This window comes from Corvus moneduloides, chromosome 17 (genome assembly GCF_009650955.1).
Source record: "Corvus moneduloides isolate bCorMon1 chromosome 17, bCorMon1.pri, whole genome shotgun sequence".
Taxonomy (NCBI): Eukaryota; Metazoa; Chordata; class Aves; order Passeriformes; family Corvidae; genus Corvus; species Corvus moneduloides.
This window is the reverse complement of record NC_045492.1, coordinates 12,178,769-12,196,785: the sequence shown is the minus strand read 5'-3', so window position 1 is coordinate 12,196,785 and position 18,017 is coordinate 12,178,769. Positions and strand designations below refer to the sequence as shown.

The 18,017-nt window shown below is 50.2% G+C and overlaps 1 protein-coding gene across 4 annotated transcripts in view; it reads right to left on the bottom strand.

Moving 5' to 3' along the window:
• The window catches only part of PMEPA1 (prostate transmembrane protein, androgen induced 1), a 44,519-nt gene extending 27,215 nt beyond the window's left edge, over positions 1–17,304 (bottom strand). The window contains exons 1-2 of one of the 4 annotated variants that reach the window (XM_032126821.1): positions 16,879–17,304; positions 1,712–1,750 (exon numbers count right to left, since the gene is read on the bottom strand). In XM_032126821.1, the coding sequence (XP_031982712.1) occupies positions 1,712–1,750; positions 16,879–16,981 (142 nt within the window). In that variant the 5' untranslated portion in view covers positions 16,982–17,304. The remainder of the gene's footprint in view (positions 1–1,711; positions 1,751–16,878) is intronic. The other 3 variants (XM_032126820.1, XM_032126823.1, XM_032126822.1) reach the window with 3 other exon arrangements.
• Between the last annotated feature and the right edge of the window lie 713 nt (positions 17,305–18,017).

The window sequence follows — 18,017 nt, the reverse complement described above, 5'->3', positions numbered from 1 at the left end:
AACAAAGGCGAGGCAAAAAGCCGTCTGATAGAGGCAGCCCCGTCTGGCAGGCCGGGCTTTCAGAAGCCCGGGCATGCACTGATGTCTGCAAGCGCAGCTCTTCGCTGGGCGCACAACGAACCCCGCAGCAAGATCACCGAAGTGTCCTGCAGCACACTCCAAATAGTATCCATCTGGTAAGATGAAAAAAACCCGAAGAGCACAGGAGTGCAGCAAAGGAGCAAACAACTGGAGACTGCAGGGAATGACTCTACAACAAACAAAAATTATACTTAATTTTCTGTTATTTATATTCTAAGAAAACCGCATGTTTTCACTTGCATCTCTGCCTCCCTCCCCGAGGCACAAACACACACAAAATGGGAAGACCAGGGAAAGCAGGAAGAGCAGCACAGCTCGAACACATCCCTGCTCACACGCTTTCCCAAATCACAGCACAAGAAAACGGGTGCGAGTTTTACAGCCGTGGAGAGACAGCCAAACACCTCTTGCTGGAGTGAAAACGCCCCGAGCAGCTGCCCTGAGCATGGGGACACCAGGGCTCCCTCTGCCCGCCTTATCCGCTGGGATCTTAAGGCATTAATATCAAATAAATGTAAACAAACCATTGCCTGCTGCAGGACAGTTTCTCTATGGGCTGGTGTGAGTGTCCCAGCTCCGGGGCTGATCCCAGCCTCGGGCTCCCGCGGTTCCCTGCCTGATGTCTGCACCACGATAACGCTGCCGGGGGACCAGTGGTGTCTTACAGCTTTTTTGCATAGGCAAGGACTATCCTGCTGTGCAACCAAATTGTGCCACCAGGCTCGAAATAAAGGAACTGAAATAATTCCTTTTTTTTCTTCTTATTTTAGATCATGACTTTTACTAATTGATGCTTGATAAAAGCCTAATGAATGATTTGTAGGCATTATAAGCATGTTAAGGATCTGAGTGTGGTTATAAGCCAAGGTCATAAGCTCTATTGACTTCACAGGCTCTATAGCAATTGATTTGCCATTTATTAAAATCATTTATTTACCCCTTGTTAACATTTTATTTAGCTGGTTCTTCCCCAGCAGGCTTGCAACACCACAGTTGAGCAAAGACACCTTACTTTTGAGGTACAGTCATGAACTCAATTCTAAACTGAGAGACAGACCCACGAACATTATAACAGTGTCTTTTTAAAGGCTCTTTCATGAACAGGTTCAGCTCAAATCCAGGAGCCTGGTTTAGCAAGGCTTCCAACACCTGGTTTTGTCTGTGAGCATCTCTGGCCACACTCAGCAGAAGTCCCACATCCCATGACTTAAAAAGGTTCAGAATGTCAACTACTTTCATAAAATAGAGTGAAAGTCTCTTTCCTCAATGTAATGCTGCTCATCAGTTTGCCAGAGTAGCAGCACATGGAAGAGAGCTGGTGCTTAAAAGGACACTCAGCTTTTGAACATGTTTCTACATTGAACAGCAGAAGAAAAAAAATCCCATCCAGGATTACCAAAGTGCAGCCAGATATGGATAGACAAAAAATAGAAAGTTTGCACAGTCAGCCTCTGAAGACACCACTGCATCCCCTCTGCACCAGAAGAGCAGGTACCTGCTGCTCTCGGGGCCAGGCAATGTCCCACCCGTTCCGTGGAGCAGTAACCGGGGTGTTTACGGTACAGCAGCTGCAATCATGCAATCAGCCTTCGTAATTAGATCTTGGCAACTCTTGAAATACTTCACTTACCCAGTTTACCTGGAAAGGTGCGACCTAAACATTCAGTGCCTGGAGACATTTGAAAGAAAAACAGAAAGGATCCGTCAGTGATGGGAGCCACCTCCGAGCGGCTGCACACACACCCCAGCTCCCCTCCTGGGAACTCGTCCTGGCACAGCTCCCCTGTGGCCAGCAGACACCTGCTCCCACGCCTACCACCTCCGCAGGGCCAGCAGTACCAGGGGTGCCACCACTCCTGGTTAGTGACCCCACGTGCTTTTCCCACACCAGACACTGTCTCTCGAGGTCCTGTTCCTCTCTCCCCTGCTTCCCCAGGACTGCTCTCCTGATCATGCCTGATGGCAATGCCAAAGCTCTACAGAGGTTTGTGAAGCTTCTGGGATCACTCAGCCCACCCCAGAGACCTCCCTGCCACATCCAGCAGTGCCAGACTGCCTATCCATGGCCCTGGGCAGCACTCTGCTCTTCAAGGCACTGGTGGACTATTTATCACATTCTGTCTCCTCTGCAATCACACAGAGCTGAGCCCCACATGCTGCTGAGTGTGGTGAAAGCTCAGGGTCTCCTGACACCCCGTGCCCAGAGCGAGGGCAGTGGCTGTGGAGTACCGAAGAGGAAGAGCCACAGCAAAATCTTGCACAACACCCCAGGAGCAATGCCCAGCAGATGTATTTTCAAGTGAGGAGAACAAAGCAGCAAAAAGTTTGCAATAAAAGACAACTCCTGACTTCTCCCTCACCCATCAGTGTGTGACTACCTGCAACACTGAAGGGATTATGGGACATGGATCCTCCCCAGGGCCTGGCAAGCTGAGACACTGTGGGCTGGGTGGGAGCTCTGCATCCCGCAGGAGGTTCGCCAGAGAAACGCGTGTACGCAGGACTCTTTTATGAAGCCTGTAAGAACTGTCTGTCACTGATAATGGTTAATTGGTACTAATTAGTACAGTCTGATCGGAAGGAGTCCTACTGGCCTATAAAAGTGGCCTTTAACCCGAGAGCAAGGGAGGCTGTTGCTGCCAGACATGCCACGCTGGGGCCACGGACACACCGCCCGCTCCTCACACAGCTCCTGCCTCTCCAGCAAGAGAGCAGGCTGGGAGGCTCAAGGGAATGTATCAGCACATCACTGCTCTCAAATAAAGCTTTAAAAAGTTACTTCCCATGTACCTGGGAGGACAGAGATAAGCAACTTTTTCATCCCAGGAAAAGATTTAGGATCAGAGAGTTGCTGTAAATTACTGCAGCAGGGGTCACAGGCTGGGCTCACCGATGTGAAGGTCAGGCTGATTTAGATGCTTCACATGCAGCTGTTCAAAAGTGGCCCTGCAAACACGAGGTGTCACCTGAATGCACATGGGCAGCCAAGAGCCTCCAGGCCCATGTGCACCACCATCACCACCCCGCTGGAATGGGCACCAACACTGAGCGTGACAGGAAAGGAAAGAAAGGAATTCTGCCGAGCCAAACACCGACGTGTGGCAACAAGCTTGGACCTCCTCCTCCTCCTGCTCAGCCAGCTCACTGCACAGAGCCTGGAAAGGGGTGGGAGGCTGGAAAGGAGTAAAAGGGCAAAAGAAGACTGGAGGCCAAAAAGGGTGGGAGTCCCAAAAGTAAAATGTAGAGTCTGAGAAAAAGTGGATTCCAAAACGGCTTGGGAGACCCAGAAGGGTGGGAGTCCAAAGGAAATTTAAGGGTTGAGAAGAAGAGACCCTATGTATGCAGCTGGCTGGATCAGGATCAGCTTTTCTCTGGCTAAATTTCCAAAAGGGTAGAAAGCAATGTCTCTCCCCTCCCTGCTCCACAGCCCAGGCGATGCAGCGTGACACCCTGTGCACATGTGAGCACATTGTCCCCATCATGTCTCATCCAAGATGTTTGACCATGGTCTGGGATATGTGGGAGAAGCCAGCCTGAACCCTCTAAAATCAGGCAAGATTTTGGGACGTTTCTTCTCCCCTCCCTCTTAGCACGCCTGTCTCTCCCATCCTCACATCTGCCCTTTAGGTTCAGCCATGCATTTGCCAACTTTTTAAATGCAAATGGGCATTGGCACATAAAGTCGGTGCTTTAAACCTGACCAGAGCCACCCTCAGCTCTCCTCCCTCCCTCCTTATATGCATAAACTTTTTTTATGCAATCAGCAGCAGGGAAGAGATCCAGGGAGCGGCTGAGCCGTGCCCGGAGCCCTTCTGCAGCCGCAGTGCTGCCAGACAGCTCCATGGGAAGGGTGGCTCAGGCTCCTCTGCCTACCAGCAGCAGCATGGAACCAGTAATTACCCTGGCTGGACCAACACCTGCTCGTGGTTTTGCCTTACACTGTTTGTGCAACCCAACAGGCTGCCAACAAAGCAGGGATGTACTTCGCCTAAACAGGTGAAAACATGAAACAGGGAACGGAGCTGCCGTGTTGGTCCCACAACGCCTCTGAGCAACACATGCTGGAAAATCACTGCTGCTTCAGCCTGCAAGGCTGCAAAGCAGAAACAAGCATGGCATGCACCGAAAAGGCAAGTCTTTGCTGGGAAAGGAGGGAAAAGGCTGCCTGTCTGCAGAGCCCAGCTCCTGGATCCAGCCCCCCTCTGGTGCAGGGCACATGGATGTTCTTTGCTGGGCTGCAACACCAGCATGAAAAAAAGCCTGGCTTGATGGGAGAGTCCCTCTAAACAAAGCATCCCACGCAGGACAGCAGGGAGGACGTGACAGCCCTCACCCACCCAGGGCTGCCTGCAGGGCAGAGCTGCTCCCAAAAATGCCCTGTGCCAGTTTAGAGCAGAAGTGCCCATTCCCATGCCAGGGATCCAACCCCCACACTCACGGAGCCGGAGTGGCGTGGGAAGGGCAGCGTGAAGATCGTGGGTGACCAAGGACAAAGACCCCAAAGGAGCACCTGGGCCAGCCTCAGTCTCTGTTGCCTTTCTGCAGGGCAGGAAAGGCAGGATCAGCTCCAAGCCCACCAGGTCACACCCAAGATATGCTCTCCCCCCGCAGGCAGATGGGATTTGTTGTAGATGATTTGTCCTGGAATAAAAACACCAGCCCCACCTCTTGCAGCATATTTACTGAAGCCACTAAACATTAAACAGAGGCAAAAAGTGTATCCCAGCAACATCTGGAATTTATCCCTTCTTCCTTCTGCAAAAAAAAAAAAAAAAAATCACACTCTATTCTTTTAGAGAAAGAAAAGTGATTATATAGAATTATAATGCTGGAAGAAGATAGAGAAGAGCAGAGATTTTCTTTGAAACGCTGTTTAGACAACTAAAAAGGGATAGTTTCAAAGAAGCAGCAAATACTATCTCAGCTTTTTCCACCCTGTCTCACACTGCCAGGCCTTCCTGCCATGCCTTGGCTAAGAGACTCCAAGGAAAGCAACAGATATTTTTCATCCTTGCAGGACCTTTAGTAGGCTAGAAAGGAAACCATCTCTCAGGCCTAACTGGTTGAAGATAGACCAAATAAAAAAATTATTCCTTCAATTCCTGCCAACAGGATTCGAAGGCGCCTTGATTTCTATTAAGAAAACCTGCTTTGGGATGAGCTTTCCAAAAGAGGATGTGTCAGTCTTTACCCAGGAGAGCCAATACTCTGTCTCTCCAGAGAGGAACAGAAAGGCTTTAAATATTAAAACAGGAAAAACCATCGGGATTAATATGAGGATGCAAGGTCAAAATGTGATATCCTCCACTTCCTCAGGCTCCTGATCCCAGAACGGCTGGACAACGACCCCACAGCATCACCTGTGCCCGGATGCAGCTGAGGAAGCCTGGGTTCAGAGGGAAACCCTTCCCAGCCTTCCCGAGGGGGGAGTGAAGCAGTCGCTCTCACGCCAAGCCCACAGAAGTGCCTCCAGCTACTAAATTACCCAACGACTTAAACGAACTGCATTGATCTGGCTGCAAAACAAAGCTGCAGCTCTTGGCACGTGCCCAGTTAGGAGGGTACAGCTGCATTTTTCACCTGCAAGCAGTTACAACCACGGTCAGAGATGCCCCTTCCCCTGACACGGGGCGGTTGAGGGGAGAGACCGAAGGGCAAACACCGGTGAGAGCGAATCACTGCTCCAGACACCTCTCAGACACAGCAGAGCCTCAGCAAATGACAGGCATGGCCAGTTTTGCAATCGAGGGCAAGGCTGTTCCTAGAACACGTCCCATTACTTGGGCTCCTCAACCCCCATCTCCTCGGCTGCACGTGGACTGGACGCAGGATTTCGCCAGGACATTAAACTCAGAATCTGTAAAATCACTGTGCAAAAACCCAATTATACCTATTTTCGTAACAGCCAATTTAAGCTTGTATTTAGGTCCCCTCACATACCCCTACGTTACATAAAGCATTTCTTCCACTTGAAATGTTGCTTTCTAAAGGCCATTTTGCTTAATTTAATGGATGCTTTATGTGGTCTGCAAATCTCTAGAAACGCAACCAAGGAAGACACATGGCTGCAAGATACGGCGTGATCCCTTCCCGAGCACACAGCAAGAACAGGGGAGGATGAAAGGCATCTCCAAACCCATGAACCTGCTGTGACTGGAGTGCACTTGTGCTCTGAAGAGCAGCAAAACCCCACGGTCAAGTCAAAAGAGGAATTCCTGAACATCTGCACACACTGTTAACCCACTCCAGACCGGCCAGCATTCCGCAGGCTGCACAGCAGGAGGGATCCTTCCCTCATTCCACAACCACCAGCTGAACTGAGCCCACTCGGGCATGCTTCCCTCAGATTTTAAAGAGCTGCTTTCTGCACTTCAAGTAAATAAATGCAGTCATCTCTTTTTCCTTCTCTTTAAAAAAGCTGCACTAATAAAAAGCTCATAGTGAAATCTATTAAATTGAGTCTGTCCATTACGTTTATTGTTCCTTACAATTCAGGCCTGGATGGCAACTCAGTGGAGGTTGAGAAGTGTATTTATCAAGAAAACCCATGAGAACGATGAGGATTAAAAGCTATCAGCAGGAGAGAATGTGTTTGTAACTCTGCAGTTTGTTCTGCACCTCGCACAGGACCCCCATTACAGACCTCTGCCCCCTCTCCTGGTTTTTGAGCCCATCTCTGGCACATCAGCTGACAGGACAGCCAGCACCTGCATTCCCAGAAAAAGCTGAGGAAGGTGCAGTGTCTATATACTGCTATGACTAAGTCACGCTAGAGAAACATAAACCCTGATTGCATTACACACCAGTGATCAGTATCATTAAGTGTTACACACCTTGTGTGTGTCTGAGCAGTTGGAGAGGGAAATGCTGAATTCGAAAACACATCCTCCTGTTGAAGGAAAGTCCCATTACAGTAATATAAGTGTAACAACAAAAATTACATTCCTGCTTATTACATGGGAAATAATTGCAACTTAAGATAATTTTCCCAGAATTGTGTGAAGCAAGTGCCCATCAATCATGTTGTTTCTTCAGTGTCCTAAAGAGAGCACCTAGCAGGACAAGGTACTTTCAGAGCTCAGTGCTTAACAGCCTAATCTGTGTATGCTGTTCTGGTATTGAGGTATTGAAGCCAAGAGACCACCCTTGCTAAGTGGAATAATGGTGGAAATAATGAAAACAACACAGAAAGAGCAAGACTTGCTCCTCCAGGAAAACAGCTGAGACATCTGTCCTCAGTGAAGCCAAGCCCTGGCAGCCAAGCCAGCGCAGGGGACACCGACAACCACTGACTCTCATTGCACAAATACCTGTGAAGAGCACAAGGAAACCCAGCCTGGTTTCAGGCTTGGAACAGGCACCAAGGACAAGCCCAACCCTGGGTCATTCCAGCTGCTGAGCTGTGGGTTTCACCCTGTGAAGGGCTCCAAGAGTCAGCCCCATGTACCCTCAGCACCGTGGGAAACAGCACAGGAGGGTGTGGGAGGCGCGGGGCTCCGCTCTGCTTTGGGGGGATCTTTTGTTTTCGTAAGAAATAACAACATTAATCATAACATTAAACAGAAACCACTAAGGGGGAGAATTTCCAAGCTTGCTCAGCAGAGCCCAGCCCGCAGGGGAGCTGCCAGCCAGCAGCCAAAGCCGGCAAATTCCCTGGGACTCGTCCTCGGCAGCCAAAGCTGCGGAGGGAAGAGGCGACGAGGAGATTCAGGACTGTTGTAGGACTCAGGCTTGGAAATGTGAGTCTGAACGCTCAGCGGTTAGATGTCTCTTGGGAATTCATCCAAATGGCACTGCTTCTCTCCCACTCGCCCTGCAGGTAAATCTCGCATGTGGCTTACACAATCTGTTGACTTAAGTAAAGCAAGGGCAGGAGAAGAAAGCTGCTCAGACATCAGGAGAGACTCATCAGTCCTTTGGGCAAAAGTCTGGGTCACTTCCCTGTCCGCAGAGAACTCAGGGTGTCAGCCAGGCCTCGTCTCCCTCCATGGGAGCACGTGCAGCGAGGGCGCAGCCGAACACAGTGCTCAAAACATCAGTGGAAGGACAACGATGTGTTGCCAAATTCTTACATATTTTTGGCCAGTGCTGATGCTTAAATTCAGTTTACAGAAATTGGAGTCCGTGAGCTCTGTGTTCTACTCAAGTCCTCTGAAGTCAAACTGAGCAGTGACTGTACAAGGTCTCCCAGGGCTCGGGGAGACGAGGCCATGGCCACTTCCAAACCTCATCATGAGTAACACTCATCCATCCTGCAGACATGGGAGGTTTCTAACCCACTGTGAGACCACTCCATGCTCTGCAAGGCCAAGATCTTGTTGGACACACATATCTCAGGTGCAAAAGCAGCTGCAGCGTGCAAGGCTGACAAGCAGGCAGGCTCTGGCAGTCAGGGGTCCAGAGGGAGCCCACCAGCGACCCTCAACCATAGGCCTCTGGAGTGCTTCTTGCCCTGCTATTTCCTACTGCTGGTCTCAAACTCTCTCCTCCTCACAACCAACTCCAGCCCTGGGCCCGGCTCCTCCACTCCTGAGCAGGGCAGGAGCAAATGGCTTCCCCCAAAGCAAAAGCCTAAAACCTGAACGGAGCAATTGTGACACAGCTGCAGCCAGGGCTGTTTTGTTACCAGAGTTACAAAGGGAAAATTAGTTCTCACAATTACTGAAAAGGGTCGGGAGCAGAGAAATGCCACCTTGTAAAATGCTGGTCATCTGCCCTCAAGATTTTAAACCGCTGAAGATGCATTTGGATGGAAAACTGACCACCTGACCACCACTGTGAGATGTCACACAGCCGTTCTGCCTGGTGTGCCAATGACAAATCCTACCCTCATCATCAACACAAGCGAAGTGTAAGGCCAAATTCTGTGTGTAAAGCTTACAGCAACAGCAGAGATGGACTTTGCCACTACAAATATCCCCAGTGCAAGTTCCTGATCCCTGTCTGAATCTCAAGGAAGGCAGAAGAGCTGTGAGGATGGCGAGCTCCTCAGGAAGCAGGCTAGACACTCAATCCATCTCTCGTATCAGATCTGCGTTAACATTTAAACAGGACCTGCTGTTGTGATCTTTAGCAAGGAGCAGATGTGGTTTTGAGTAATGGTGAGCGTTACTTAACCGGTTATAGTCACTAATGTAATTGACACCTATTCCATCATCCTTAATACACCCACTTCTTTCTCCGATACCATAAATAGATTAGAAAAGTTTCTGCAGATGGCCATGACCCCATTTGTTTGTGCACTTAGCCATGTATGAATCACTCTTGGCTTGTAGCAGCACTCTGGAATTACTGAAAGATAACTAGTCGGCACAGACACCAATAAATGAATCATGCTTTCCACAAGACCAAACCTTTGGGCTTTTACAGACTCCAATTACAAAGTAAGAAGAAAAGAACAAAGAAATTACTCAGTCTATTTGCACAAAGTCATGCAGAGTTGATTCACAGTTTTACAGAATTATTACTGACAATCATTTGTAGGAGGTTAGAGTAACAAACCAGCTACTTTACATATTGGACAGAATGAAGAGATGGAAAAAAATCCCCAAGCCATGTCTTGCACATATTCTTTGAAAAGTAGCCTTGATTTTTGTGCCAGTGACTTTTTTCATCCTTGGTACGCTCCAGGCCTGGGGGTTAATCAGTTTTCATTCGCCAAGGCTAAATTTTGCTTTGCTGGGTTGTTTGGGCCAAGTTTGCAAATGTGGGAAATCCTGTTGCACCTGCTCAAAAGCACGAACCATCACAGGCACAATCCCTCAGCTCAGCAGGCATCAGCAGGGTCTTGTGAATGGTTCAGAGAACTGCCATGTGCAAAAGCACTTGCCTTTCTAACTGCACATTTTTGAATGTATACTGCAAGTGAAAAATTACCCAGTTTGAGGCATTTTATTAAAGAGATGTGTGAGACTGAATACACCAAGCACAAATGTGTGAACCACTTGAAAGCACCGTGGACATCCACCAACACTGACAACTTGTGAGGCAAGTTTCCAAAGATGTGCAAGGTGTCTTTACGTAACACCACAGTCTGGGACACACTAACACACACAGCAAAAAACACACCCTCTTCTAAATGGAGCATTAACCTAGTCCTGTGTCAGTGAGAAATGGGAAGTCTGACTACCTGGAGAAAAAGGGGACACTGATGGATGACAACCTTAGCACTGTTACCTCGCTGTATGCAGTGAAAAAGCGGCATTTAGTTAAAAAAAATCTAAAAGTGAAGGTGGACTTGATGCCAACCTGAGCCTGAACACAGACAAGTGCCCTGGCTGTACCGTCTCTGAGTGGGATGGATGACTGACGTGTCTCAGGGCCACATGCTCCAAATCAACACCTTCTACCAGAGAGATCCAAAAACAGGGATAACGCCCCACTGAGCACAATCACTGACAATTTGGGAGGGATGCAAGTTAAATGTACCCACAGCACTATTTATCTAAAGCCTACCAGTACCCTTTGCATGTACTGAAGACCCAACTTCCTGGGCAAATTTACCTTGCAAATGAAATGTGTGCCCTGTTTTACACACCTGCTGCACAAGCAGAGAGCTGCCAGCCTGGTACAGCTCAGAGCCACAGCTCAGGAGAGGCCAAAACCAGCACCAGAAGAGCTGCCACACAGCTCCAAACTGATCTGGGAAAACCTGCTTATTGGTTCTCGTGCTTGAGGCTACTGATTTCCAATGAGAGGTATAAACCCCTCCACCGTTTGGATTCAAGATGCTATGCAAAAGTTAAATTAAAACCTTAATAAACATTCCCAATTCTTACCCCTCTCCATACCACATAAATTAATGCAACAAGCGCTCTTGTATAAGAACACGCAGGCAACAACAACCTTCTCCATCCAACAACAGTTAGATATACCTGAGAAGGTGCTGGAGATAGAAAGAAAGGAGAAAGGTTCCCAGTAGGGTTGTCTTTAGAAAACTTGAGTCACTAGAGCCAAGGTTTCAGGTGCAATGCAAGACTAAAAGGATCCATGTGCTAAACAGTAGCGTGTCCTTCAGAAGGAAAAAAGAAAGCTAAATCAGGAACCTGCAGTATTAGGTGGATGCTTGGATAAACACTGTTCAACACACCACAGCAGAAATGCTAATGCAAGTTTAGTTTTCACACCGGAGAGATTTCAAAAGATTTGCAAAGCTTTGATAATATTTAACATCTTTACTAATTTCCTTTTTGGTGCAATCATAAATTTACCATGGTAGCCAAAAGATCTGGGATGAACTACAAGTTCTAGCTGGCTCCAAAGCCAACAAGAATAATGTGTGCTGTTACTATTTTCTCTCAAAACATACCTCTGCAAAACTGACTCAAAATGAGAAAAGAAATTGTGAAACTGTCATTACAAAGAAGCATTTAAAATGCAGATCAAAGTACTGCCTTAGAAGCTGTATTCCTTGCCAAATCATCAAAGCTCTCTTTACTCTCAATAGCTCCCCAAATCCTCTGATTTGAATGATAAATTCTTACAGCTGAAATTTATCTGCTTTAAAAAAAACCAAAAAAACAATCAAAAAAGCCCAAACCCCAAAACTCCTTTCTCTGGTTACCAACTACTTCATTAACCAGTTCATTTGGAGCCACTTTCCTGTATTACTAAATTCGGTTTCACGGATGTGTTTATGGCTGTGTGCACACACAGGGAGAACCCTGAGACCTCCTCAAGTATTAAAACTTGTCAGCTCTTGGTGGTGTGTGTGTGCAGGGTCTCTCCAGCTCTCAGCACTGAGTGTCCAGGTTCCAGGTGCTGGCATTCAGGGACCTGGAACCTGAGCTCCCATGCTCAGCGTCGGGATCATCCTTGCCCCGCTCCACTACACCCCACACTCACCCATCACTCCTGGAGGAGCTCCCAGACTACTACTGCATTCCCTGCAGCAAGGAAGCAGCAACACAACAGCCACTGATCAGTTCTGAAAGATGGAGATGAGACCCTGCTGCCACAGAATTCCTCCCTGATCCTCCCTGTGCCGGACTCAGCCGTGACGTTCGCAGACGGAGCAGGTCTGTGATGCGTTTCTTCACCTGGGACCTGCCTGAGTGACCTACCTTCTGCCAAAATAGTTATAAAATAATCACCCAGCAATTCAGCCACACAGACAGGAAGAACACTGCATAAAAACATCCTCGTCGACATCAATGATTCCTGTGCTTTATGGACGTCTGGGAGCGCGCTCATGGCGTGAACCAAGTTTCCACTTAATTGCAGCGAAGTGGCCCTTGTACCTCTCCTCATGAGCTCTCCAGCCAGGCTTCATCACTTTGATGAAACCCGCCAGAAGCAGATGCACAGTGTATCAGAGAACGGGAGGGATCTGATAAGACAAACCACACACCAGTACGGGATCTCCCTCCAGGAAGCAAACTGGTTGGCAGTTTTCACATGAGACACCACTGCAAATAAATGACCTTTTTTTTCACTAATTAGGCTTAGCAAATTCTGATGGCTGCTGCTACCTGAATGAAACAACACAGACAGACATGACTGTAGAATGAGTTACTCAGGAAAGGAGCTGGGTTGTAATTACCCTCTATTAGTGACACCACGTAGTTTGGTACTTCCCTTGGAAAGGTCTCCTCATGTCTCTCCACTTATAATTTAAGTTTACAAATTCATTCTAAAACTGGATTTATCAAACCACCAACTTCAGCCTGGGAAATCGAAAATTATTAGTATATTTGGTGAGCAACAGCAAATAAAAGTAAGAGCACATCTTTGCAGGTGCTCTTCTCTCCATTCGCAAAGGAAGCAGTGGTAGCAGCTAATGCAATAGCCCAAAAATTTAGAGGCGATCCCAGGCCCCACCTTGGCAATTCCTGGCTTTAAGGAAAAGAATATGGTTGCTGTTCCTCACACACCCTTCGGTGTTGGTCCTCTCACAATCAGGATCTGAAAACACACTACTAAACAAATGAAGGCAAACATTCAGGGGGTGGGGGATGCCGCCATGGCAGAAGGTAACAGGACTTACTACAGCAAACACTCTCCTCTGAAAACACCCTGACAATGACTGAAAAGGAAGAATGAACCATGTCTTGCCTCCACTTTGCATTATAAATGATCACCTCCAGTTATACAGGATCACCTCTGGTGCCATGTGCCGGTCCCACTGTGCAGCATGGCACAATCCAGGTGTTCACCCACAGGAAAAAAACAAAGTTTGACTATTTTCCCTGCATTTCCTCCTCTGTGTCTTTTCATTCTCCCATTCAACATCCATTACAAAACACGAAGATTAAAACCACTACCTGAGGGCACAAAATAAACTGTAATTTTAATAAAGACCCCTGTGCTGTCCAGGCTGAGGGAATCAGGCCTTTCCTTGGGTATGAAACACAGGACCTGTGGGGCTGGGACTGCAGAGTGTCTGGGTCTCCTGGGATGGCCAAGGGCACACACAGACACCTCTTGGGCCACCACAAGCAAAAGCCACCCGTGCTCTGCTCCTCCAGGATCATACCTTGGGATGCTGATCTCAGCAAAAAGCAGAGCTTGTCACAGACACACAGCCAGAGGCAGACACAGGGAACTCCCCGGTTTGGCTGAGGTCAAACTGAGATGCCACAAACTGAACATCCTCTGTGCAAGCACTTTCGGGCTTGCTGAAACACTGGGAGCAGCTCTGGCTTTCCTCCACGAGGAAAACTTTGTGGGGGAATAAAGGAGCACATGGTTCTTACCCACTCTGCCCTGGAATAGGCCGTAACTGTCGATGACAGAGTGTCAGAAAAGCAGTGTGAAAGTGGAAAGGAGACGTGATCCCTGGTTGAGCCATATGCACTTGGTTTGTTATTAAACCAAAGAATGTGAAAACCTAGAAGTCTTGGCTTGGACAGGAACCCACTCCCACGGTTCGCTCAGCCCAGCCAGACACGGCGCTGCAGTTGGGACTCGACTCCTGCGAGATGCCGACGCCTCTCAAAAATCCCAAACGCCTCAGATAACGTTCCTGCACGACCAAAGTGTCTGCATGAGCGAAGCCTCTGCCGAGAGCCACCCAGCCGGGAGAGAGCTGCCCTCACACCTCCCACAGGGATGCCCAGGTGCCCGCGGGATCCCCGCCTTGGCACCCGCACCCTCCAGGAGCCGTGCCCGTGGGATGGCCGGAGCGGGCAGGTGCCGGTGCCCGCTGGGGAGGCAGGCACGGCGCCTCGCTCCGCTCCTCGCGCCAAATAATTAGTTATTTACAGCCTCTTCCGCCACACCGGTCACCCCTGACCTCCTTCACCCAGCCGAGGCGATTAGAGCCCACTGCCGCAGACGTCTGGCTGGCTTAGCACCGCCCGGCATATTGGCACTCCAGCCCGGCGGCGGGCGAGACTCGCACCCCCGCCCCCAAAAAGCCCTTTTATAATCCTAATCTGGGAGCGCCACACACAGAAACCAGCTGCTTCCTCCACCGCAGCGCCGCAGCCACCATACGGAATAAAGCCTGCGAGGAAAAGGGTTTTGGGCATCGGTTGGACAGTTAACCTATTTAGATGGTTATAAATCAGAGGAGTTTGCATGTTCCTCCACGTGCCGCTCTCCTGAATCGTTCCTGCCTGGTAACTGAAAATTTTGGCTGAAAAATTAAGGAGCATCTGGTGGTAGCTGCTCTGAGGTTCCCTCAAAGTCTTATCAGAAAGATACACAAAATCGAGCGACTGGAGGAGGAAAAACGCTGTAGAATGAATTTATCTCAGGGAGGCTCATCTCTGCCCTTTCCACTGGAGCCAGGTGGAGGAAGCGATCAGGTAACAACCCTGCAGTGCCACCAAAGCTCTCCTGTAGCACAGAGGTGAGCGAACGCTGCCCGCCATCAGCAGGAAATAAATAATAATACTGGTGATAAGAAACCTACACCAACATGAAATAAGGAAGGGCAGCAGTAAGGGAGCTCAGTCCAAGGCTCCAAGGCTCAGTCCAAGGAGCTAATGGGAACTCAGCACCTGAGTATCAGGACCTCAGAGCTGACAGAGGGCAGGGGACAAGTCAGGGAAGGACCACGGGAGCATCAGGCACGAGGCTCCCATAATACCTATCCAAATTCAGGCAAGGTTTCCCCCGGTGTAATTCAGTGTCCCCAGTCTCTCACACCCCCCATCCATAAGCAGCACCTGCCTCTTACCAAGCCTATCATATGCTGAAAAAAATGGGGGAAAAAATTATAAACTATGCTATTTCTAAAAAGTCAAGGAGTGAAATTAAAAGCCTGAGTTGCTCCAACAAAACCTCATGCCAAGAGTTAGACTGGAATAGAAGCTTTTTCTTCAAAAGACATTACACATTTTAATTCACAACTTTTATTATAACCATGAGCCTTGATCAGACACAAAGTAAAGTCTCTCATCCTTGGGATTCTGTGGGACACAGTTTATGCTCAGCAACTGGCTGACACAAAAAAGAACTGTATCTTCATTATTTATACACTGCTATTGGTATGCACATCTAGCCCGGCCTGTTAAAGTCAGGGAAGAATAATGGTCTATTCAGTACCGGTAGTGTTAATAAAATCAGGCAAATCCAGCTTAGTTTTGTCTGAACACGAATGAGATTAAATCAAGATTAAAAGTGCATTCAGTACAAAGCGTATGGTTTATGCTAAAATTCAGAATGAACACATTTTAGTACCTGGTATACAAATGTCTGCAGACCTTCTCCGGGACTCAAGACACCTGAATTAAACAACGATGAAACTGGAGAAGGAGAAGGCAGAGACACTGGACAAAAGCCATCCAAAATACCAAGGGACAGATGCTCTGCAGCCCCGCTGGAGGTAACGGGGTAGATCCTGCGCTAGCAGAAACAGGCACAGCTCAGCTGGCGCTCCCTGCACGCACCGAGCGCCAGCCTGCCCCGTCGCAGTGCCAGGAATATATGCAAAATCCGGACTCTTTCCCAAGTTTTCCTTTTGGGCCATTTTGCATTAGTCTGTGCAGGGTTTGGATTTCACGGCACTGAACAAGGTGCTAAGCAGGGTACAATCCTGACAACCCGCCCGGTCTGGGATGCCTTGAAAACCTTCCCTTTACAGAAAATACCATTTGCTCAAAACTGCCAAAGAGCCCAACTCATTCCTCTCCCCTCAGCAGTAATATTCCTTCTCTCTCACCTCCGTGCACTTCATTTCCAAGAGGGAAAGAGCACATAGAGAAGTGGTGGATATTTAGGTCAGGCACTGCCCTCACTGCTACTCTGCGAGGGTTGAAAAATATTAATGAAAAAACCCAAATCGCCCTTAGGAACAAAAAGCCCCGAGGGGCTGGAGACGGGGGGAACAGGTTCCCAAATACAAACCCTACTCGGGCGTCCGGACCGCGGTGTCCCCCCGGTACCGAGGCGACGGTGATTGACACGGGGGTAGTGCAGACCCCCGGACAAAGAGCGGGGGCCCCCCAGCATCACCCCCGCAGGAGGGGAAGGTGCGGGGCAGAGGCACCAGGGCATCGCGGGCAAGGGGCGAGACGCGGGTGGTGATGGAGCCGCGATGGGGAAGAGCGGCGATCTCAGCCCCGGTGCCGGCGGGGAGCGGCCGGGGGAGGCTGATCCCCGGGCAGCTCCGCCAGCCCGGCCCGCGCCGTGTCACACCCGCAGCGACATCCCAGCTGCAACAGATGAGAGACCGGGGCTCGCTCGGAGGGGGGAGGAAAACCACTCCTGGAAAGCGCATCGCAGCCAAGGGTCCCGGGCGCCGCCGGGAGCCCCCGCGGGAACTTCCCCGCCCGCGGCGGGGCCGCCGGGCACTCCCGCACCCCGGGCACCTCCCGCACCCTCCCCGGGAGCAGCAGGACGAGTACTTACTGATCTCCATGCTCTGGAACAAAGACCTTTTGCAGTTGCATGTGCAGGACACATTGGGCTGAATAGCTACGGCCGTGCTGTTCAGCCCCATGAAGTTATACATTTAAACACACAAAAAAAAAAAAAAAAAAAAAAAAAAAAAAAAAAGAAAAAAAAAAAAAAGGAAGGCGACGGCGACACAAAGAACTTCCCGGCCGCCGAGCGCTCCCCGGGCAGCACCACATAAAGCCGGGGCTCCTCCTCGGCGCGGGGGGGCGGAGGGAGGGAAATGCAGCTGCGACCAGAAATTGGAAATAAAAAACCCGGCGCGGCGCAGCGCCCCCGGCAGCGGCTCCGCTCGGCCCCGCGGCTGCTCCGCGCCCCTCCGGCCCGGGAAGCGGCAGCGCTGGGCCCGGCCGCGGCAGCCCCGCACTTTTGTGGGGCGCGGCGCGGTGGGAGCGCGGTGGGAGCGCGGCCCGCCCGCTCCCGCTCCGCTCCGCTCCCGCCCCCCGCGCTCATTCACGGCCACGGAGACGCGGCCGCGCCGCCGCCGCCGCGGGCGGGACCGTGACGTCAGCGCCAGACGGGGACTGCTCTTCCCTTCCCTTCCCTTCCCTTCCCTTCCCTTCCCTTCCCTTCCCTTCCCTTCCCTTCCCTTCCCTTCCCTTCCCTTCCCTTCCCTTCCCTTCCCTTCCCTTCCCTTCCCTTCCCTTCCCTTCCCTTCCCTTCCCTTCCCCGCGCCGCCGCCGGGACCGGAGCTGGGGGAGCGCCCGTGTGGCCCCCCCGGGACGCGCCCAGGCGGGGCGGCGGCAGCTCTGGCGGACCCCCGGAACCACAGAGCGGGTCAGGCTGGAGGGAACCACCGTAGGTCAGCTGGTGATCCACCTCCCTGCTCAAGGAGGGTCATCCCAGAGCACAGGGCACAGGATTGTGTCCAGGCGGCTCTGGAACATCTCCAGTGAGGGAGACTCCACACCCTCCCTGGGCAATCTGTTCTGTGCTCGTTCACCTGCACAGGAACAAAGTTCTTCTTCATGTTCTGGTGGAAATTCCTGGCCATCAGTTTTGTAGCCTCTTGTCCTATTGCTCAGCACCACCGAGCAGAGCCTGGTCCATCTTCTTGGCACCCTCCCTTTAGATACTTACAGACATTGATGAGG